We start from the raw sequence: 23039 nt of genomic DNA, 5'->3' as shown, positions 1-23039 counted from the left end.
CACAGCATCTCAGTCAGGCTGAGGTCTGGACTTTGACTGGACCATTGCAACACCTTGATTCTTTTCTTCTTCACACATTCTGTTGTAGATCTGCTGCTGTGTTTGGGATCTTTGTCCTGTTGATGAGCCAGTTTCAGCCCAGCTTTAGCTGTCGGACAGATGGCCTCACATCTGACTCCAGAACACTTTGGTATCCAGAGGAGTTCATGGTGGACTCAATGACTGCAAGGTGCCCAGGTCCTGTGGCTGCAGAACAAGCCCAGATCATCAGCCCTCCACCACCGTGCTTGACAGCTGGTATGAGGTGTTTGTGCTGATATGCTGTGTTTGGTTTCCTCCAAACGTGCTGCTGTGCATTATGAGCAAACATCTCCACTTTGGTCTGGTCTGTCCAAAGGACATTGTTCCAGAAGTCTTGTGGTTTGTTCAGATGCAGCTTTGCAAACCTAAGCTGTGCTGCCATGTTCTTTTTAGAGAGAAGAGGCTTTCTCCTGCAGCCCTTCCACACAAGCCATACTTGTTCAGTCTTTTTCTAACTGTGCTGTCATGAACTTTGACCTTTAACATGCTAACTAAGGCCTGTAGAGTCTGAGATGTAGCTCTTGGGTTTTTCACCTTGGGGTGAATAATTGACAGTGTTGCAGAGAAAAGAGTAGTCAGACTCACCTCTGCAGCCTCTTATGGGAAATTTATTTACAGGAACAACATTGAAACATATTACATGGCAGCTTGTGAGATCCTCTTATATTTCCTGATAACAGTCTGTGCGTACGTAGCCAAAGCCCAATCTCTGCCCCGGCACCACTGTGTCTGAGATTGCTACAATATTATCTTCCGTCATCACCTTGACAGAGAACATTCTGACCCTAAATAATGGTGTGAGCAGCATCCCACCAGCTGTCCTGAATGTTTTCCACTTGTGAATAATCTTTCTCTCTGTAGAATGATGGACTCCAGATAATTTGGAAATGGCCTTATAACCCTTCCCAGACTGATGGACAGCAACAACTGCTTCTCTAATATCATTGCTGATGTCTTTCCTCCTTGGCATCGTGTTAACTCACACCTGAATGCTCCAAAACTTCTTCTTTTATAGAGGTGCTCACACTGACTGATGATCAATTAATCAGAGCATTGATCAGCAACGTCTGGCTGCTACTTACCCTCTTAATTCCTGTGGAAGCAGTAAGGGTTCACTTAGTTTTTCACACACTGCTTCTGTGTTTTGCTTTAGTTTTTGTTAAATTTAACATGGTGTCACATGCTGTTGTTCACAGCGGCGGTTCCTCCATAGGGGCGATTTGTGCGATGCACTACCAAATACGGAGGTTTTTTTTTTTGTTTTTTTTAATCTAGTTGCTAAGGCGGGACTGATCTACTGTAGGCAAACTGGTTGTATATGTCATTGTCCAATCAGATTAAGGTCGCGCCTGGTGTTGCCACGCCCATATGGGGCGATTTCTGTCAGGGACGAATTTGCACCAGGAAGCTCCCATTGACATGAATGGTACGTCAGTTTTTTTTAAAAAATCATGCTCCCAATGCATTTTCTATGAGGGTTTATGTGCTCCCACAAACGACGCACAACGTGCTTTCGTCACATGTCTGTTGCGCGGGACCATGAACATTCTACGTTGTTGTTGTTGTAACATTGTGGTTTTCAATAAAGAAAAAAAAAAAAAACATTCTACGAAGAAGATGGCGAGTGTCGAGTGCAACAATACGGTAGTGTTTCTGAGGCTATGTCCACACGTAGCCGGGTATTTTTAAAACCGAATATTTCCCCCCCTCCGTTTATAAAATAATTTGTATCCACATTACCTCGTTTTCGAAAAAAAACACCTTCCACACATAACCGAACATCTGCGTTTTCACCTGTCTTGACAACCAAAATGCAATTGCTGTTTTGCGCAATCTGCCCTCGTCAGCTAAATAATAAAGTGTGCACGCAACTTTTTTGAGCACACTGACAGGTGATTGCATGACAGTGGACTGCCCCTCGATATGAGGACGTAATAATTCTGACAGCGACAGGAGTGAGGACACCAGGACATGCAAAATTGTCACGCCATTCCTCTGGGAGTACGACTTGGGCGTGTAAAATCAAGGCAGTAAACAGCGCCTGCACAATAATAACCACCACAGTTCTCAAGGCATCCATGCTTATTCAGTAAACAAAGGTCGCACTTTAGACTTTAAAGAAGATTTGTTGTTGTTTTGGCGCATATTGTGACGTTCGAAAACGCAAAACTCCGGTTATCTCTGTCTACACGCAGCTGCATAAACGGAGTTTTCAAAAATCTTCACTTTGCCCGGAGTTTTTAAAAACATTCGTTTACGATGCGTTTTTATGCGTTTTCATGTGGATGACAGGTCCAAACGTAGAAAAATATATTCGTTTTAGCAGATACCCGGCTACGTGTGGATGGGGCCTGAAAGAAGTACCCTTTAGTCGTCGTACTAATGCGGAGAAGGAAGTTTGGAAGAATTTTGCAGGATTTTCGGGCTCGCCTTGCGAGGCAAAGATGAAACCCAGGGCTCCACCAACCCTGGTATTTTTCCAGGTAGTATTTGATGTAGCTAAATAACTTAACCTTTTGTGCTCAGTCATTGACTTGTAATGATTTAAATCTTTTATATAATGTTGACAATAATAGCAGAATGTATAATGACACATTCATTGTTAATGGTGCAGTATTATATTTAAAAAAGAGAGAAATCTCACATAAGTAAGCTGCACTTAACCATGTTTGACAATTGGTTATGCTTTTCTAAGTCATATTTTCCAAAACTTCAATAAACACTTGAATTGAATGAATCTTATCATTAAGAGCTTATGTGTTTACTTATTTCATAGAATCCTGGAAAAATATGAGGAAAATAAATAAATAATGGTTAAGGTGTAATTTTAACTGATTGGCAAATTATGCAAAAAATAACAAAAAATTATTAAAAATTATTACAATAAATTATGCTACCTAGACAAATATACCTCAGTCCTATGGACTTTTATGGTACTTATGGACATAACGGGGGAAATTGCAGTCACTTTGGTTATTTGGCAGACCAAATAACCCCTCGACTCTGCGTTGTGTTTATTTAAGGAAGACAAGGAGTTTCTGGACGATTGGGCATTTTATTTCCTGCGTGGGAACATAACAGGTTTGCATCGGTGCAATCAGTTCAGCTTCGCACAGCACACTCTGATGCAGCTTTCACAGACTGGAAATTGCACTAACCAAAAAAAAGGCAGGAGCCGCCACTGGTTGTTCAGCTGAGGTTGTATTTATCTCATTTTAAGACCTTATGAGGATCAGATGGTTATTATGTCCCATCACGGTCTTTTGCTCCATCATTACAGTACACGTTTCTGTTGCTTCCACTAGTCTCTGACTGGGATTCATCAGTAAATTGTAACTCTGTGAAAGGCTACCATGTTTCAGAGCTGAAAAGGTTGAGAGATGCTCCTCGGCCCCTGAGACAAAGCCAGACAGCTTTCTTCTAACACGATAAAAAAAAGCCTGATCCTGCTTAGAATACAACATTTTCAACGCTCCATCCGCTGCCCCCTTAGAGACCTTCAGTCCATTACGGGACCCTCTCTCAACTGGGACTCAACTGGGTTCCATTTACATGTAAACAGCATGAAATAATCGTGTTCTGATCTCTAAATCTCTAAAAAAGTGCAGAAATGAGGCTGGAAAAAGACTTGCAGTGACATCAGTAAGTGGTAACTACTCACTCTATGGTCTGCAGTGAGTATTTCTGGTCCTTTATCAGCTCTGTCAGCATTCTGATGTCCGAGTCATCCACATTGTTGCCCATCAGATGCAGCTCTGTAAGATGTTGGGGGTTTGACTTCAGGGCAGCAGTCAGAATATGAATGCTGCTGGAGCTCAGGCCACAGGTCCTCAACCTGGAGAAAGATGCAGAACACGCTCACTGTGACTCTACAGTGTGACGCTGCTAATAAAGATATGCATATGTCCTCACTAAACTTTGGGAAGTGTAACACTTGTTTATCCAGAGTCTTTAACACGGTTTTGATGGGGCTAAATAACAAACATCACGTGCAAAAGTCTTAAGTCACCCCTTATTTCTTTACATATTAACAGGAAAATGACAAATAGTGCAACAGTTTATTGGAACATAATGAAAAAAGAAACAATAAAAAACAGAGTTTGTTCAGTTCTAAGCAGCTTTAAAGTGAATATCTGGTCTGAGCTCCTTTATCCTCCAACACAGCCTGAACCCTCTCAGACGAGCTTTCTGTCCTTTCTTTAAGGAGTCTTCAGGAATAGTTCTCCAGGCTTCTTGAAGGACATCCCAAAGCTCTTCTTTGGATGTCGGCTGCCTTTTGTTCCGTTCTCTGCCAACATGATCCCACACTGCTTCAGTAATGTTGAGGTCCGGGCTCTGGGGAGGATTCATCCCTCCATCAGACCTGTTGCCACTGATTTTCAGTCCACTTCTTGTGTCCTTTGGCACAGCTCGGCCTTTTCTCCCTGTTTCCCTTCCTTAAGAAAGGCTTCTTGACAGCCACCCTTCCATGGAGCCCATTTCTGATGAGGCTTGGGCCAACAGCAGATGGATCAGCTGAAGGTCCAGATGCATCTCTCAGCTCCTGTGTCAGGTCTTTGCTGGAGTTTTTCCTCTTTCTTAAGGACATCACTTTCAGATCCTGTTCATCTGCTGTAGATAGTTCTTTAGGCCTGACACTTCTTCTTTTGTCCACTTGTCCAGTTTCCTCAAATGTTTTAAGGACACACTGCACACCATGCTGAGATATGCCAAGTTTTCAGCTAACAGCTCTTTGGGAATCACCTTGTTGCTGCAGAAATCCTATTTTCTGTCTGTCAGACTGTGTTATCTTTGCTGTTTTTCATAGATGCAACTATAGAAATGGGAACAAATGATGTGTCTCTGTGACAGGCTGCTGGGAACAAAGTGCCTAAAGATCCAATTTAAAATGGCTTCTTTGCTAAGTTGTCTGTTATGTGTGGACACAACACTGGTTCATCCCTTGAGTTAGGAGCCTTTTTAATGCTTGAACAATCCATTGTTCAATTTCAAGTGGCTCAACAAACTATCTTATAACTAACATACTTTCTTTGGACTTCTCTGAATAATTATAGTATACACAGGATTTAAGAAGATGTCTCCTGCATTACACACACATGGAGGGACCTCAGTAACCTAAAAATAAAATTATTTTAACTTTGTTTTATCCTATTTGGGGCTGTGTTTGGACACACTGTTGGATGCATACTGTAAAACAGGCTTTAAGGAGTCATGCTGAGATATCTGGACCACGTTTTAAGTGACAGTTAAAAACTAGTTAGTTGAAATCAAAGTTGAAATGAGTTTAAATGAGTTATTAAAAAAAAATGAACTCACGACAGTTTTCTAACTGAGCACCTAGGGGCTCTGAGCCCCATGCAGAGTTTCTTTACTCCCTTATCTTGGAGATCGTTTCCGGACAGATCCAGCTCGTAGATGTTCTCCTGGGACCCCAAACCTGACGCAAGCTCGCCGCAGCACTCGTCAGTCAGGCTGCAGTGACTCAGGCTGACAAGAGACAAAAATTAGCATCTTCTTCTTCCAAGAAAAAAAATAAAAACATACTCTGATGGTGAGGTTTATGTCTTCGTGATTCACTTGAGAGTTTTCAGATGGCTGAGGGGATTCTTCAGGCCAGCGGACATTTCTTTGACTCCTTTGTCTCCGAGGCAGTTCATGCTGAGGTCGAGGTCTCTCAGCTCCACCGCCTGCCAGTCTGACTGTTGCATCAACCCGCTGTAGAGCTGCGAGACTGAACACAGGACTTTTGCCAGATAAATACAACCCTTCCCAGTGATTCCACATCTCGAAACACTGAGGAGAAATGACAGAGAATGTCATTAATCAGTCATTCTGGCTTATTGAGCAGTCAGTACCGGTACATTTCTATTCATTCAAAAATGGATGTTTTCATCCAGGATGTGCCCAAAGAGAGACATGATGCTTACTTTAGTCTCTCCAGACTGCACCAAGCGTACATGCCCTCACAGATGACCTGAAACCCGGCATCTTTCAGTCTGTTGTTGCTCAGATTGAGCTCTACCAGGGTGCTGGTTTCAGACTTCAGAGCTTTTCCGATATGTCCACAGCTCAACGCAGTGAGGCCGCAGTGGTACATCCTACCAGGAACATGAAAAATGCCATTAAATAACTGAGATCTGATGGTTTATCCTGAAAAACAGGGCCGACGACATTCATGCTGAGTCATACTCACTCCAGTTTCCGTAGGTTTGAAATGTCAAATTTCTTAAAGAGCTCGGTGGCCCCTTCATTTCCAACTGTGTTGATGCTCAGATCCAACACTTTGAGAGACACGGGGTTCTTCTGCAGAGATGAGGCCAGATGATAGCAGCCCCTCTGCTCAATGTTGCACTGCGAAAGTCTGCAATGAAAACAACATGCATGTGCATCGACGTTTTAAAAAACAAAAAAAGCTTTAAAATCTTATCTGCAGTTCGATTGGAAAGTATTCAGACTCCTCCACTTTCTGTGCACTTCACTGAGCTGCAGGTTCAATTTTACATGGATAAAACTGCCATCCTTTTCCAATCACTTCCCCCCTTTAAACCAGATTCAACTTTCCCTGGATAAAAATGCCTTGCTCTATGTTTCAGAAACTGACTGGAACTGCCAGCTGAACCGACTGGACGTGGCCAACAAAGACACATATCTGCAGATAAAGGTCCCACCAGGGCGAATATCGAGCTATGAGGTCAGCAGAACTCTCTCTGAGCTTCAGAAGTGATGTCTGCACTAAAACACGAGCATTAAAAAAACATTTTTACCCACCAAACTTACATGAAGAAGCCTCCCTCTTGTCTCTCCTCACACAGCCAGAGCCAAGCACAAAATAGCACTTGAACACTTCACAAATAAGACCTCCAACTTCCAACTGGGACACACATCATACAACACAAAGGGCAGAAGGGGGCCGAAACACAAGCTATTCAAGAGGAGAATTCTAATTGGTCTGATGTACAGCAGCCTCAGTAGCTGAACTGGAGGAACGCTGCGACCAGCCAGACTTTTCACTAAAGAACTGAGCAAAGGGGGTCGCCAACAGTCGCTTTAAAGGTCATCGGACAAGGGTGAAGCTTCCAAAAGGACAACAATCTCCACAGAAGGTGTTCCGGCCACCGTTGTGCTCCTAAATACGTGAATCAGACACGTTTCCATTAACTGCGGCGGTGCAGGCCACATTCACATCCTTGTGAATCAGAATTCAGAATCAGAATCAGAGAGCACAAAGGAGACCCACCTCTTCTGAGGTGGGCACAAAGGAGACCCACCTCAGAAGATGGTGGTTCAGACACAGTTCTTTCCATCTAATCTGACGAGGTGAGACGGGACCTGAAAGGACTAAGAATAAACTACATAAATTCAGGTTTGCGTGGCCAGTAAGAAAACTCAAAGCTTTAACTGTTGCCACTGAGGTTTTTCACTGAAATAAAGGTCTGAATACTTTTGCAAATAAAAAATCTCAAATGATATTCTCACTTTATCCATTCACAGTTACACATTTAACACTATAAGTGACAAAAAAGTCTGTAGTTCTGAGTCCTTTCTGAAGTTGACTTCTAAACACTTACTTCAGGGTTTCTAACTGGCAATTAGGATCTCTCAAACCAGATGAGAGATGGCGGAGTCCCTCATCTCCTATTTCATTACAGCCGACATCCAACTCTTGCAATTTCTGACTGCGTTTCAGGGCTGTGGCCAGGTATTCACAAGCTTGTGAGGTGACTCCGCAGCCCTGCAACCTGAGCGCTTTCAATCTGCAGTTTTCATCATTCAGCCCCTTCACAAGTTCCCTGACACCGTCGTCGCTGATGCTGTTGTATCCCAGGTCCAGCTCTCTCAGGTAAGACTCTCCTGTGCTCAGCACCGATGCCAAAGCTGGACAACACCTGTCTGTCAGGTTAGAGAAGCGGAGCCTGCAGAAAGGGTGGAGATCAAGGTGAAGCTCCAGAGTTATTCTGTCTTAACATGAAGTAAATACACCCTTAGATGTGTCATTCTTTATTGAACAAAAACTGAGACAAAATGCAGAAGCAGTGTGTAAAAAACTAAGTGAACCCTTACTACAGGAATTAAGAGTAGAATTAAGTAACAGCCAGATGATCTGCTGATCAATGCACTGATTAATTGATCATCAGTGAGTGTGAGCACCTCTATAAAAGTAGAAGTTTTGGAGCATTCAGGTGTGTGTTAACACGATGCCAACGAGGAGACATCAGCAATGATCTTAGAGAAGCAGTTGTTGCTGCCCATCAATCTGGGAAGGGTTATAAGGTAATTTCCAAACTATTTGGAGTCCATCATTCTACAGAGAGAAAGATTATTCACAAGTGGAAAACATTCAGGACAGCTGTCAATCTTCCCAGGAGTGGACGTCCCAGCAAGGTCACCCCAAGGTCAAAAACCCAAGAGCTACATCTCAGACTCTACAGGCCTCAGTTAGCATGTTAAAGGTTAAAGTTCATGACAGCACAGTTAGAAAAAGGCTGAACAAGTATGGCTTGTTTGGAAGGGCTGCAGGAGAAAGCCTCTTCTCTCTAAAAAGAACATGGCAGCACAGCTTAGGTTTGCAAAGCTGCATCTGAACAAACCACAAGACTTCTGGAACAATGTCCTTTGGACAGACCAGACCAAAGTGGAGATGTTTGCTCATAATGCACAGCAGCACGTTTGGAGGAAACCAAACACAGCATATCAGCACAAACACCTCATACCAGCTGTCAAGCACGGTGGTGGAGGGCTGATGATCTGGGCTTGTTCTGCAGCCACAGGACCTGGGCACCTTGCAGTCATTGAGTCCACCATGAACTCCTCTGGATACCAAAGTGTTCTAGAGTCAGATGTGAGGCCGTCTGTCCGACAGCTAAAGCTGGGCTGAAACTGGCTCATCAACAGGACAAAGATCCCAAACACAGCAGCAGATCTACAACAGAATGTGTGAAGAAGAAAAGAATCAAGGTGTTGCAATGGTCCAGTCAAAGTCCAGACCTCAGCCTGACTGAGATGCTGTGGTGGGACCTTCAGAGAGCTGTGCAGAAACCAATGCTGCAAACCTCAATGAGCTGAAGCAGCGCTGGAAAGAAGAGTGGGCCAAGATTCCTCCAAAACCATGAGAGAGACTGATAACGTCCCACAGGAAACCATTACTTCAGCTTATCAGCAGCACACGGCTGCTACTTACCCTTAAAAATCCTATGAAATCATTAAGGCTGGACTTAGTTTTCTATGCACTGCTTCTGCATTTTGGCTTTGTGTTAAATACATACTGACATGGTGCGATGTGTCATGTGTTGTACTTACATTATTTATGTCATGATAAGTAAAACCTTAGAACTGACTGAGGGGTTAACTTTCTTTTTCACATGACAGACCAACAAACTAATGTTCACTTGACTATTCAGCTAACATGGATGTAAACTGTTTAAAATGAAATAAAACTCTTTTTTTAATCCCAGTTTTTGGAACAATAAAATAAAAAATAAAAAACAGGCTGCTGCCAAGTGTATCTCTAACTATTTACAAACCAGCAAAGCTTTATAGATAGTTATGGTATGTGTATATATATAACTTATCGAGGCTGCATGCAACAAACTTACATGGCTTTTCTTGATTTCAAAATAACTGGTAGGTGCCTGAGGACTTTCTCATCACATCTCATCGACGCTTGCAGATCAAAATTCTCCTGCAGCCCGTCAAAAACCTTCATCCTTTCCATCAATGCATCCCAGTCCATCGTTGTGCATTCGGGGTTTGGACGATAACCGTGCCACAGACTGTACTTGACCTCGTCCACTAAAGCCTGCCTATTATACTCTCTCAGACAGTGAAAGAGACTCACACCAAAGGGAGAAAAGAAACACTCGAAGCAAAGCTTTGTCGTGTGGATATAGAGCGCATCTCTGTACTCTAACAAGCGCCGCTCCTTAATGAGGCCGAAGACAAAACGCAGGAAGATGTCGAACTTTCCCCGAGTGTCGCTCAGCGCCTCGTCTACCAGACTCTGACAGCAAGTCGAGCGGACAGAAACGTTTTGGGGTTCAATTTCGTCCAGTTTTGCAGACGCGGCCAAAAACTCCTGAACGCTGGAGTGACCGAAGCGAAACACACTGGTGTCGTGAAGCCCCGTCTCCTCTCTCAGCATCAGTGGGCACTCCGTGGAGAAATCCGATGCTTCTGCAACAGTTATGCCCATCTTTAAGAGATCATCCTCATACATTACGTCACCCTCTCCCATCCGAAGCAGCGCCAGCTTTTTCAGCTTGGCCAGAATATCTGCGTTGGATTCTTCCAAAAGATCGGACCCCAGGAGGTAAATCTGAGTCAGGCTCAAGGGATGGATTTCATATTCCTCTTGTCCTTCCAGATGATCTTTCAAAATAGTTGCCACAATGGTGCAAATTGGGGGAATCTGACACAGGACGTCCAGGCTCCTTGTAATCTTAATATGGTCGATGGCTCTGTGAGTCAGCTCTTTGCTGCCAATGATCGTCTGGAAGTGCTGCTCCTTCTGCAGATCAGTGAACCCCAGCAGCTCTGTCTGTTTAAACAGATACTGATCAGGGATTTGCGTTGCTGCTGCATATCGGGTTGTTATCCATACGTGTGCTCTGGGAAGTAAATTTCCCCTGATCAGACTGGTCACGAGCACATCCACTGTACACGGCTCCGTAACATCGCTCACAGACGGACAGCTGAAGTCTAACCGCTGCTTAAACTCATCGAGTCCATCCAGGACAAACCACACTTTGTTGTCATCCAGGCTGGAGGCGTCGAGCTCAGGTAATTCTGGGTAAAATGTCCGAAGAAGCTCAGTGAGGCTCAGTTTGTGTTTCAGCAGATTGAACTCCCAGAAAGTGAGCGGAAACAGACAGTTGATGCCAAAGCAGCCCCTCATCTCAGCCCACTCAAGAGCGTAACTCTGCACCACTGTGGTTTTTCCAATCCCACTCACTCCGATAGTGAGGACTGTCCTTTTGCTGCTGCTGTGATCGCACCTGGAGGACAACAGGTTTATGGCTGGGACACGTGAAAAGACCCCACATCTGGATCGTTCGGAGACATCAAAACATCTAAATTCATGTTGGATCAATTCCTCTTTGGAGTGGTCATGCTTGATCTTACATTTACTAAGTCTTGAAGGAAGCAGTGAGTTTTCACGGTGTGTTTCTTTCAGTGTCTGATATTTGTTGATCAGTGCGCTTCGGAGGCAGGCCTGGAGATCCATCACAGAGGCAGGGACGTCCTGAAAAGATGGGACAACAGCGAGTGAGACCCTAAAAACTCCCAAGATGCTGCTACAATAACCGTAAATGTCGACAATAACAAACTAATTTTACATTTGACTCCAACAGGACCGAGCAGGCATGTCAGCCGAGGTCTGGGTACTAAAGTATAATCCGTTTTTCTGTCAAAACGAAAAAACGAAAAACGGAAGTAGCTGTCCTTTTTCCATTTTTCGTTTTAAACCAAAAACGAAAAAACGGCGAAAAAACGGATTTTGATGATTTCATAAAAAAATAAAAAACCAAAATCAAATAACGGACCAAATTTGGTTTTTGGAAATTACTTTTTTCATTTTTCGTTTCTTACATTCGAACATGACGGCAGGCAGACCGGAAGCGGAAGTAACGCCAAAATAAAATTAGTGGGCTCATTTAATATCAAACATATTTTCCACTTTTTATACACCCATTGTAGGTAGTAGGCTCCATTTATTTTAGTTAAGTGAAAATACAACAGCTGGTTGTTTGGGAGAACGTGATAGCCTATATAAAATTATAATACGCTACAAAAAAGTGATCACAGCCAAATATGACAAAAGATGAGGCTAGCCTTTCATTTCTGACAGCTGAACATTGCACATCTACAAACCTTAAACAAAATAAACGAGAGCAACAAACGTCTTTTTTTTTCTTCTTAAAAGAATTTTAAGAATTCATATAATTTGCTGATGGCAATTATAGAGTGCGAGTGTTATACTGAAAGCGAGGCTGGGTGTGTCTATGAATATAGACAACAGTGAGGTTCTTTTTGTTGTTTTTTTAAATGTGTTTAATTTGTTCAATAAGCAGATATACAAAAGACAAGACTAGTCAGAATAATAAAACGACGACAACAACAGAAAAATCAAAAACCCAAATGGAAGGATCAGTCTCCCCCCCCCATATTAAATTAGCCCGCTAATTTTATTTTGGCGTTACTTCCGCTTCCGGTCTGCCTGCCGTCATGTTCGAATGTAAGAAACGAAAAATGAAAAAGTAATTTCCAAAAACCAAATTTGGTCCGTTATTTGATTTTGGTTTTGGTTTAAAACGAAAAACGGAAAAAGGACAGCTACTTCCGTTTTTCCGTTTTGACAGAAAAACGGATTATACTTTAGTACCCAGACCAGCCGAGCAGCTTTAACATTGTTATTCATTGAGTCGTTAGGAATCAAAGGCCTTTTTTCCTTGAATTTAATCACCCTCGTCTTCCATTTTGGACAAGGACGTCTGGCTACTGGGTAAGAAAATCAGTCAGTAAGAGACTAAGAAAGCTTAAGGCCTGCCATGGGACCCTTTGTATGCTCGAATAATTCATAAGTCAATGACCTGTGGCTTGAAAAAAAAAAAAAAAAAAAAAAAGAGAGAAAAAGAAGCCGATGTCCAAAGGAAAACTTTGAAAGACATTCAGAAAGAAGGAGAACTATTTCTCAAGGCCACTTTAAAAGATTAAACTAGTCTGGCAGCTTGGAAGGAAAATATTAAGAAACAAATATATGGCTGAATCAACGCTTTTTCACAGTACTGTAGCTACTTCAGTCAATATAAGAACTATCTGCTAAAATCCTTGTTATTAAAAAGTGTCAAATTTTCACTTTTCGTCATGATCAACAAGTTCGTGTTTCCCTTCTGCGCATGCTCAGACACGGTGCACCCGTTAATAATTTAATAAACCGTAAGTAAAAATGTGAATACTAAACACTGTACATCTTATGACCAAACATGGTTTTTATCCCGAATACCCTCCATATTAACTGAATGTAACTAAATGTGAATTAAGACCTGAAGGAGCAACAACTTTCGTTGGTTAAAAATCAAACAAAAAACAAAAGTAGGGGTTATTTTCCCGTGAGCTGCAGAAAATAGACTCGGTTAGCTCAACAGCAGCCCGTAAAACTAACGTACTTCGGTTGTAAAGGAATCAGATATATAACTGCAGCTGGAGTTCCGTCTATTTACCTGCAGATTTGTTTGTGGGAAAAACTTGCCGGAATATCCGAACAACCCGGCTCCTCTTCGGACTCGGATTCGAAGCTGTGGCGTTCACGGAAGCATCATCACAGAAGGACAAAACTACGTTGGCCGACACGTGCAAACGGAAAAACAAATCCAACAATAAAACGCTGCAAGAGAAAAACAGACATCCCAAGTCTCCCGGAAGGTCCGGGAGTCTCCCTGATATTGATAGTTAATCACGGATGCCCGCGAGTCGGATAAAATATCCCGGATTTTAGACTATTCGAGGGAGTTTTTTTTGTTTTTTTTTCAATGCGAGTGTGCAGGCAATAACTCGTGCACCATGCGCGTTTCGACTGCGCAGGCACGAGAGAGAGAGTGGTGTTGGGAGAGGTTGCTTGTGAAACCTGTGCGTATCTGTCCAAAGCGACACTCTGTTCAACGAGCGCTCAGGGCGACTGCTTGTCAGAGGGCGGCGGGGGTTGGGGGTGGGGGCTGGCCTTAAGTTGCTGGCCTTAAGTGTGTCTGTATGGGGGTGGGGGGCTCGATAAGCATCTCCCTGAAATGAGTTTTTGGAACTTGGGATGTCTGGAAAAATGCGGCAAGGCAATTTTATTTATAGAGCACAATTCATTCACAAGGCAATTCAAAGTGCTTCACAGCTATATAAAATCACAAGAGGGCAATAAAATCATTAAAAAGAAATAAAACAATAATTTAAATAAAAATAAATAAAAAATAATAATAAAAAATTTAAAAAAAAATTTAAAACCCATTAAAAATAATCATTAATTAGTTAATTTAAAAGTGAAGAGTGCAGATGAAATACTTTCAGTTGTCATATGCACAGCTAAACAGAACTGTTTTCAGCCTGGATTTAAACATTGTCAGAGTTGAGGCCTGTCTCACATCTTCTGGAAGACTGTTCCAGATGTTAGGAGCATAAAACTGAAACGCAGCCTCACCTCGTTTAGTCACAAATCAATCACAAAAACGACCGGAGCATACGCGCTGCAAACTTCAAAACACATGCAAGAGAAAAACACAATGGAAGTTTGCCAGGCCACTAGGCGGTCTCGACCTGTGGGACAGGGGATCGACTATGGGAGATCTACCATATTAACAAAAGAGAAGAAAGTCAAAAGGTTCGTTGTCCTTTATGTCTTTTTTAAACACTTGGCCGTAATATTTTACCTTATTATAGAAGAGCAGAGGAGTTATGTCGCTAATGTTAGCGTGCTTTAATTTAATTTAATGTTAGCTTTCGCTCGGGGACATCGTCTCCTCATATTGGAAACTCACATGGTAAGAGAGATGACAAACAGAGTGCACGGAAAGTACAGAGAGAGTACAGGGATATGGCAAGGGAAGAGAAAAGAGAACAAATGTGAAGAGGAGTAACAGAGGCAATGCCAGGAAGCAGAGACGGGACATGAGGGCTGCATGAGTCTTTTGCTTGTGTTTTGGAGTTTGCAGCGCGTGTCGTTATTGTGATTGCCGCATTTTTCTCTTTTACTGTTGGATTTGTTTTTCCGTTTGCAGCGCGTTCGCACGTGTCGGCCACCGTACAAAACAGAGCCGAGCCGGGGCAAACCCGTGACAAGCGTTCATCTCACGGTGATTACAAGGCCACATCGGGGAGATGGGCATCCCGGAAGAAGCGGCTGAACCCAAATTACATAGAAGAGGAAGGTAGGCGGCTGTCACACTCCTGACAACAGCAAGAGGAGCACCCCAGCCCCCCAAAACTGACTCTCTGCCAGGCGCGTAGGCAGACATAATAAAATGGGTGGGCCCAGAAAAAAATCAGACGGGCCCAACTTTTGGGTTATTATAAGGTGTAGGTATTATAATACAGCGTTTGAAAAAGTATGCCTCGTTAGGACATCACAAGCGACGTTATCACTTACAGCACTGGCAAAGTGAGCACACGTCAGACACAAGTGCTCTATAATGCAAGCCACACACACGCGGGGGCGCACACACACACACACGCACCTACACACGCATTCAGTGCAAGTCTGGTAGGCTACTGGGCTTGCCTCAGCCTAAACCCAATACGTCCATAGATATAGGTTTAAAAAAATAATTCTCAGTTAAATGACACATCTCAGCCAACTGCACAGACGCTGTGTGCACAGTTACACAGACGCAAAGTTTCAGATACAAGCACCCCATAGGCAATGGAATCAGCAACGCAACACTTATGTAAAGTCATGTAAAGTCCTTTAAAATAAAGAATCAAAACATGTCCGCAGCATGACAACAGGTTGGCTCGGCGGCCAAATTATGAAATTGACCAAAAATGAAAACCATGGCTTAGAAGAAGGCCTAATAGAAAAAAAGTAATTAGCACTTCCATTTGATGAATCCTTTTGATACATGCTACAGCAAGAGACAACGTTTTTTTTTTGTTGAACTCTCTTATCACGTCAGCGTAGTCCAACGATTCCGTCAGTTCTCTTTCAAGGGAAAGCACTGAGAGTGCATTCAGTCTTTGAGTCAACATGGATGTTCTGGTGGAGGTTTTTATCCGATTGACAGTAGAAAAAAGGCGTTCGACAGTGCATGTTGTTATTGGCATTGTAATAATCATCAATTACATTTGTAAAGCACTTTTCATTTCATACGGAATCTCAAAGTGCTATGCTGATGGTGGCAGACTACTGGATTGTAGCCACAGCTGCCCGGGGGCACACTGACGGAGGCAAGGCTGCCATGCACCGGCGCCATCGGCCCCTCCGACCACCACCAGCAGGTGGTCAACCTAACATGCATGATTTTTTGGACAGTGGGAGGAAGCCGGAGTACCCGGAGAGAACCCACGCATACACGGGGAGAACATGCAAACTCCACACAGAAAGGCCCCAGCTGGGTGTTGAACCTGGAACCTTCTTGCTGTGAGGCAACAGTGCTAACCACCACACCACCGTGCAGCCCGCAGAAGACTGGGCTGCACAAGACTATTTACTTGAGGGAAAATGTCATTCGGGCAAGAGTCAATGACTTCCAAAAGTGATGTAAATGCGCTGCCCTGGGAGGGTCACGTTGTCACGCAATTACAATCTGATTGGCGTTTCAAGATGTAGCGTAAGCATTATGCCACCCAAAATTGATACTCTGAAAATGAATTAATAAAAGTCACAGAAGATGAACCAGATTTTTATTTTAATTTTTTTACGAAATGTATTAATTGTCGCTCAGTGCTAATGCAATACGGAATACAATGAGGCAACAGGTGACTATCATGTGTCGACTCGGCATTCTCATTGGATGGGGCGGGCCTGGCTGTCAAGTGGGCGGGCCCAGGCCCATCCAGGCCCACCCGTGGCTACGCGTATGCTCTCTGCCCACCAAATCCACACTGAGGAGCACCCCAGCCCCCCAAAACTGACTCTCTGCCCACCAAATCCACAATGAGGAGCACCCCAGCCCCCCAAAACTGACTCTCTGCCCACCAAATTCACACTGAGGAGAACCCCAGCCCCCCAAAACTTACTCTCTGCCCACCAAATCCACACTGAGAAGCACCCCAGCCCCCCAAAACTGACTCTCTGCCCACCAAATCCACAGAGGAGCACCCCAGCCCCCCAAAACTGACTCTCTGCCCACCAAATTCACACTGAGGAGCACCCCAGCCCCCCAAAACTGACTCTCTGCCCACCAAATTCACACTGAGGAGCACCCCAGCCCCCCAAAACTGACTCTCTGCCCACCAAATTCACTCTGAGGAGCACAACCAGCCCCCCGAAACTGACTCTCTGCCCACCAAATCCACACTGAGGAGCACCCCAGCCCCCCAAAACTGACTCTCTGCCCACCAAATCCACACTGAGGAGCACCCCAGCCCCCCAAAACTGACTCTCTGCCCACCAAATTCACACTGAGGAGCACCCCAGCCCCCCAAAACTGACTCTCTGCCCACCAAATCCACACTGAGGAGCACCCCAGCCCCCCAAAACTGACTCTCTGCCCACCAAATCCACACTGAGGAGCACCCCAGCCCCCCAAAACTGACTCTCTGCCCACCAAATCCACACTGAGGAGCACCCCAGCCCCCCAAAACTGACTCTCTGCCCCACCGAATCTACACTGAGGAGCACCCCAGCCCCCCAAAACTGACTCTCTGCCCACCAAATCCACACTGAGGAGCACCCCAGCCCCCCAAAACTGACTCTCTGCCCACCAAATCCACACTGAGGAGCACAACCAGCCCCCCAAAACTGACTCTCTGCCCACCAAATCCACACTGAGACACGCATAGCAACTAGTAACAATGAGAAAAATGGGCAGATAGCAACTGATGACACCAATGCCTGCTTGAAAATTCATGTTTTAGTTTTTAATCTCAATGGAATGTCTGAGTTCTTCAAGGGATTAAACCTTGAAGCGTATATCCTCAAAAGGAGTTCCAGAAACCTTTTCCCATGTTGGGGAATCACTTCTGCTTTATGGGAGCCAATTTCTGCCAATTTAACAAATAAATAATAAATCGATAATGGTCCTTAAAGTCAATACAAAGTTTGTTCTGAGATTAAAGGTAGGGTAGGAGATCCTGGATTTTGAGTCCAGCGAAGCTGCATTTTGAAAATACACAGGTAAAAAGTCCCAACCCTTTTCTTCACTTTCCCCCCGAAGGCACGCCTCTAGAGTACATGAACACGCACGAGCACGAAGGTGCACGAGCGCTGTTCTGACAGCAAGCATTGATCGTTGCCGTATTTAGTATTTAGTTTATGCTAACTATACGTTTAATAATGCTAGGTGCTAGCCAAGCTGGCTCTAGTTTAGCTTCCTGCCAAGCTTCTGGACGCGTAATTCGTTCACGGAGCAGGGTACGCGCACAGGGGGGAGGAGGGGGAGGGAGGAGCAGATTGCAGTTTGATAGACGGCATCAGTATCCAATCATTGTGAACGGTCCGTTCACAATGATTGGATACTGTTTTTCCTAGATTGTACGTTCTAGAGGCCACTAAAACTTTTCATATTTGTGTCAAAACTTTTAATTAATTGGTTGCAATGGGGGTGTGAAGAGGATTTCAAGCAATATGTAAAAAAATGTTCCAGAAAAAGATCCCCTACCCTGCCTTTAAATCAAAAGTTGAGGTGCCAGAAGTTAAGATACCAAGACATAATTATGAGTTACTCAGTCACAATTTTGAAATACTGAGTCGAAAATCTAAGATACTTGGTCAAAGTTTTGAGATACTAAGACAAACTATTGAAAAACTAAGTTAAAATGTAAGATACAAAGAAAAATGTAAGATAAATCGGTGTATAGTTGGGTCCAAAAGTTTGATTAAATAGCATTAAATGCATGTTTGTTTCCTTAGCAAACCTGATTTAACTCGTGCAAACATAACGAGAACCAGACGAAATAAAATGCTTGAATTCTTTTAAAAAGAGCTTTCTGTGGTAACATCCAAGTTCCACAGCGGGGCAGTATTCGTCAGGGGAAAAGCCCCTGGCATGTGCATGACTTTTTCCTTGTTTGGCAGCATGGACACTGATGCTTCTTAAAGGTGTAACAGCTGGCTCATTCTCCCTCAATCCAGAAGAAATGGATGCTTTCAGGTGTACTCCAGGTTAAATTGTTCAGTCATTGTTCACACCGACGCCTCCACGGTTACCTTCAGGATCTTAATTTCATGCACACACTAGGTCTCAGCCCATTTCTACTGATGCATATAACTCAATTAAATTAATTTGTTTTTTAAATAAGCACTTGCATTCAGAACCTTTGATTATTCTTTGCTTTCTTAATCAACCGCATCGGTTCTCCAGCTTCCAGTTGAGGAAGGCTCACTGTTATGTAAAGGATAGTTTGAATCCGTAAAATAAACTTTTACCATCTTTTAATCATTGCTGAAAGACTTTGAACTGAACAATAATTAACTGCGACAGAATTTTGAGGCGCTGTCACGGGTCAGAGGATTTCCAGTTCAGGATTGCTTCTTTTTTTTTTTTTGGAGATGATGTGGCCCTTTTGACGTCTTCACACACGAGCGTGAAGCTGCCAGGCGGAGGTCACGGTCCTCAGTGTGATGGACTGCCTCCTGGGTTGGGGGTTGAAATATCTCGGTGTCGTGTTCCTGAGTTAGTATGGGTCAGAGTAAGAGGCTGACAGACAGGTGGGGCAGCGTCTGCAGTGCCGCAGATGTCTGTAACCTCGAAGAAAGAGCTGAGCTGGCAGGCGAAACTGTCGCTCTACATTCCAGCCCTCACAGATATTCCAGAGCTCGTGGGTATTGACTGAAGAACGAGACCGCAAAATGAGCTTCCATCCTGAGGGACAGGGTGAGGACCTGGTCATCCGGGGCTGAGTCAACAGCTCCTCTGATCAGGAGGTCATCTGGACAATTCGAGTGGGAGATATTTCAGTGGGAGGAGGCCTCAGGGTGTCTTTTGGCTGGTTTGGGAACACCTGAGTGTTCCTCCGGAGGTTCCTGGGGAGAGTCTGCTGCCCCCATGACCCAGCCCATAAGCATGAGAAATTGTAACAATGGCATGTGGTCGATGCCCTGGAGTGCCTTCCATTACCTACTCTTTATAACACAGACCTTTCTTTAACGCCTCACTCTGTATTCTGGAACACTAGTTTGTCTCTTTTACAGCTGATAGCTCAGCCCATTTTTTGTGTAGTCATTACAGGAAGCAGGCTTGAGGATTTGAGGAACTGTGGAATCCATGTGCCGAACCGGAAGATGTGGTTTCAGTGTTAAAGATGGGCTGTGCTACCTTTAAAGGGACAGTTCGCCTCTTTTGACATGAAGCTGTATGACATCCCATATCAGCAATATCATTTATGAACATTGACTTACCCCCTGCTGCGTCCTGTGTGCCGAGTTCCAGCCGAGTTTTGGCGTTGATGAAAGTAGTCCGGCTAGTTGGCTGGGGTCACAAAAATAAAGCGTTTTTGCTTCTCAAAACAATATGCGTCCAAAAGAGTAATACATTTGCATCACAAAATTGTTGTCCAGGAAAAAGTCAGACCTCACAATCGCTTGGCGCTATTTTCTCTCCCTTCATAGCAGGGGGTAAGAAAATGTTCATAAATGATATTGCTAGTATGGGATGTCACACAGCTTCATGTCAAAAGAGGCGAATTATCCCTTTAAGTGTGAGGACTGCGTCTTTACAAAATAAGAGGACTGTTCCCTAACAGTTCCTGGTACACTGAATCCATTACCATGAGACTTTAATGACTGATCAGAGGGATTTGAGGGTCAGCGATTACGCCGGTCACTGTGACCATCGAAGCAGTTTATAGGCTCTTCAGAGAAAATATTCCATTGTCACCATGAATCTAGCAACAAAAAACACCACAATAAAAATCTGTGTCACTAAATACTCTGAGAAATATTGTGCAGAAGAAAGACAGCCGTCTCATTCAGAGAATTTTATTTCCAGTCAGCTTTAAGCTTTCCATAACGAACAGAAACGGTATTGATTTAAACTGGCTTTTGAGAAATAACTGGCATAAATACGTCCAGTATTGAGTCCGGTACAGAAATATTAAATCAGAGTACAAATCTTTGTCACTTCAGGGAATATAAAAATATTTCTACACAGAAATACAATCTACAATTGACCTGCAATTGTAGAGCAATAAAAACACATTTTAAAATAATTCATTTTACATTTTAAATAAATGTTTAAGCATGGAGTTTTAATCGGGGTCATCGTAGTGACTGCTCTCAGTAGCACACGTTATATCCAATTCCTTTTGAAGGCACCAGGGGAACAGCAGTTAAAGCAGAAGTTAGTTAGATTAAATGCTTTGAGACTATCCAACATGCTCTAATCTGCTGAAATCCAGCACAAAACAACCTAAATCTTTGCCTTTTCAACCAGTCCGGATGACATCTGCAGGCTACAGATTCCATCAGACCACCTGCTGGTTTCCTTGTAAAAATCTTAAAATCACTTAATTCTTCTTCCCGATTCCATTCCGACATTCTTAAATCTATCTACAAAACATACATCTACAAGCACCAAAAGAATACCACATGAATTAATCATTGTTCAGGATTGTGTGCAGCTGGCTGCTACGTTATCCCTTCGCTATTCAACTTGAAGGCAGTTTCCGTTTTGCATGACGGCCGGGATGCAGAGGTTCAGGTTCGCCACCTTCCTGTAGACGAAGTGGAAGATCTGTACGAGCGGCCGGCTGTGGAGCTCGGCTTTGATTCGCTGGGGGTGCGTGTCTGGAGCGAGCTGCTGGGCGGTGTCCTCTATGACCAGGAACAGTGCGTAGTTCTCCGGGTCGGGGATCTTGAACTTGTAGGCGCAGAGTGAGCAGACCTCCTCCGTGGAGGTGTATGGGTGCACCAGCAGGGTTTTAGCTGTGCAGCCTGAGCCCACCTCCTGCAGGGCGACACGGAGGAAGTTCTACAAAGAAAAGGTTTCATGTTAAAGCTGCCGTCGGCAGGTTTTCAAAATTCCGAGTCTAAAGTCGGAAAATTCGAACTGATATAACTTTCAGGTCCCTCCCCCAACCTCTACCAAGCTCCAAATCGCCCCCCAAACCCCTCCCCCTCTGTGGACGAGGTTGTGCACGTGAGTTCACACCAGTGTGCGTGCACACAAGCTGGGGGCAGACTCACGCTCAGCATGGTTGGTGACTGTTCTGCTCAGATAATAGATAAATAATAAACCTAACGTGATTGGTTAAAAACAGCCGGGAGCGCTCGATTTTTGCAAGCACGATTACAGGCTTTAGAGGGAGCTACAGAATTCGGGATTTTCCTAAACAGCCTATTTAATATTCTACTTCCACAATCCCATGACAGTTCAAGCTAATATGACTAAAAAAAAAAAGTGCCCGACGGCAGCTCGATATGGGGGAAATTTTGGTCAAATTGATAGAGATATATGTGAGTAAAAATGAATATAAATTGAACGAATTTATAAATGTATATATAATTAATATAAATATGACACAAATAAATGTATATGTATATAAATATACATACATTTGTAAATATAAAATAAATATGCTTGACTTTGTGTGTGCAGTCTGGCAGTCTGCATTTGTGGATCCATTTTTAGCTCTCGTGTCCATGGCGTAATTTTGACACACTCCTACTGTGCTGCAAGATGCACAAACAAATGCATGCCGATTTGAATGTGAACAGCGGCACAGCCCTCTATTCACGGAGCATCCACCAAATGGCAGTGTGCAAGGCACGGGGCAATGGCAGTGCCTAGCAGTCCAAGACAGAGGCTTTGGACGATCAATATGGAGTCGACAAGTGGAACAACTGGATGGGTATGACTAGCAGTTTAATCATTTATGACTTTTCCTAAATCCCTTTGGCTAGGCAGAATGAAAGGTAAAATGTATTAAACTTATTAGTCCAGGGTATTCTTCAGTGTGTCACATTTTTATATTTATATTAATTATATATACATTTATAAATTCGTTCATATTTATATTCATTTTTACTCACATATATCTCGATCAATTTGACCCAAAATTTCCCCCATAGTTTTAAGACACAAAACTCCACAATGAATGAGAGAAGCACTGCTGAAGCAGGCAGAGAACTTGCATGCAGTTATGTTCGTATAAAGGTGTTGCATGCAATTATTTCACCAGGGAGCGGTTTCTGCTATAAACGCTGATCCTCAGATCCAGGTCCACATGCAGGAAGAAAGGCTCATTTTCAGAGGCGAGGGCAAGCACAGCGCACTTTTCATGCACCTTTCCAAAGGTGGGGGGGAATTGGTACAACTTAGACT

At 43.6% G+C, this 23039-nt stretch overlaps 2 protein-coding genes across 3 annotated transcripts in view; both read right to left on the bottom strand.

The window, feature by feature from the left end:
* Positions 1–3843: 3843 nt before the first annotated feature.
* Positions 3844–13625, bottom strand: LOC142378638 (NACHT, LRR and PYD domains-containing protein 3-like). Its single transcript, XM_075463371.1, has 7 exons — positions 13299–13625; positions 9675–11320; positions 7650–7994; positions 6275–6442; positions 6009–6179; positions 5626–5874; positions 3844–3916 (listed from the first exon to the last, which is right to left on the bottom strand). The coding sequence occupies exons 2-6, from the start codon at positions 11300–11302 to the stop codon at positions 5655–5657; spliced, it is 2532 nt and encodes an 843-aa protein (XP_075319486.1). The 5' UTR covers positions 11303–11320; positions 13299–13625; the 3' UTR covers positions 3844–3916; positions 5626–5654.
* Positions 13626–20681: 7056 nt separating this feature from the next.
* Positions 20682–23039, bottom strand: part of LOC142378635 (ras and Rab interactor 2-like) — a 46852-nt gene continuing 44494 nt past the window's right edge. The window contains exon 13 of one of the 2 annotated variants that reach the window (XM_075463363.1): positions 20682–21686. In XM_075463363.1, coding sequence (XP_075319478.1) covers positions 21360–21686 — 327 coding nt within the window. In that variant the 3' untranslated portion in view covers positions 20682–21359. The remainder of the gene's footprint in view (positions 21687–23039) is intronic. The other variant, XM_075463364.1, reaches the window with a different exon arrangement.

This window comes from Odontesthes bonariensis, chromosome 4 (genome assembly GCF_027942865.1).
Source record: "Odontesthes bonariensis isolate fOdoBon6 chromosome 4, fOdoBon6.hap1, whole genome shotgun sequence".
Taxonomy (NCBI): domain Eukaryota; kingdom Metazoa; phylum Chordata; class Actinopteri; order Atheriniformes; family Atherinopsidae; genus Odontesthes; species Odontesthes bonariensis.
The sequence above is the reverse complement of the archived record's forward strand: the minus strand, read 5'-3'. Positions and strand labels throughout refer to the sequence as shown.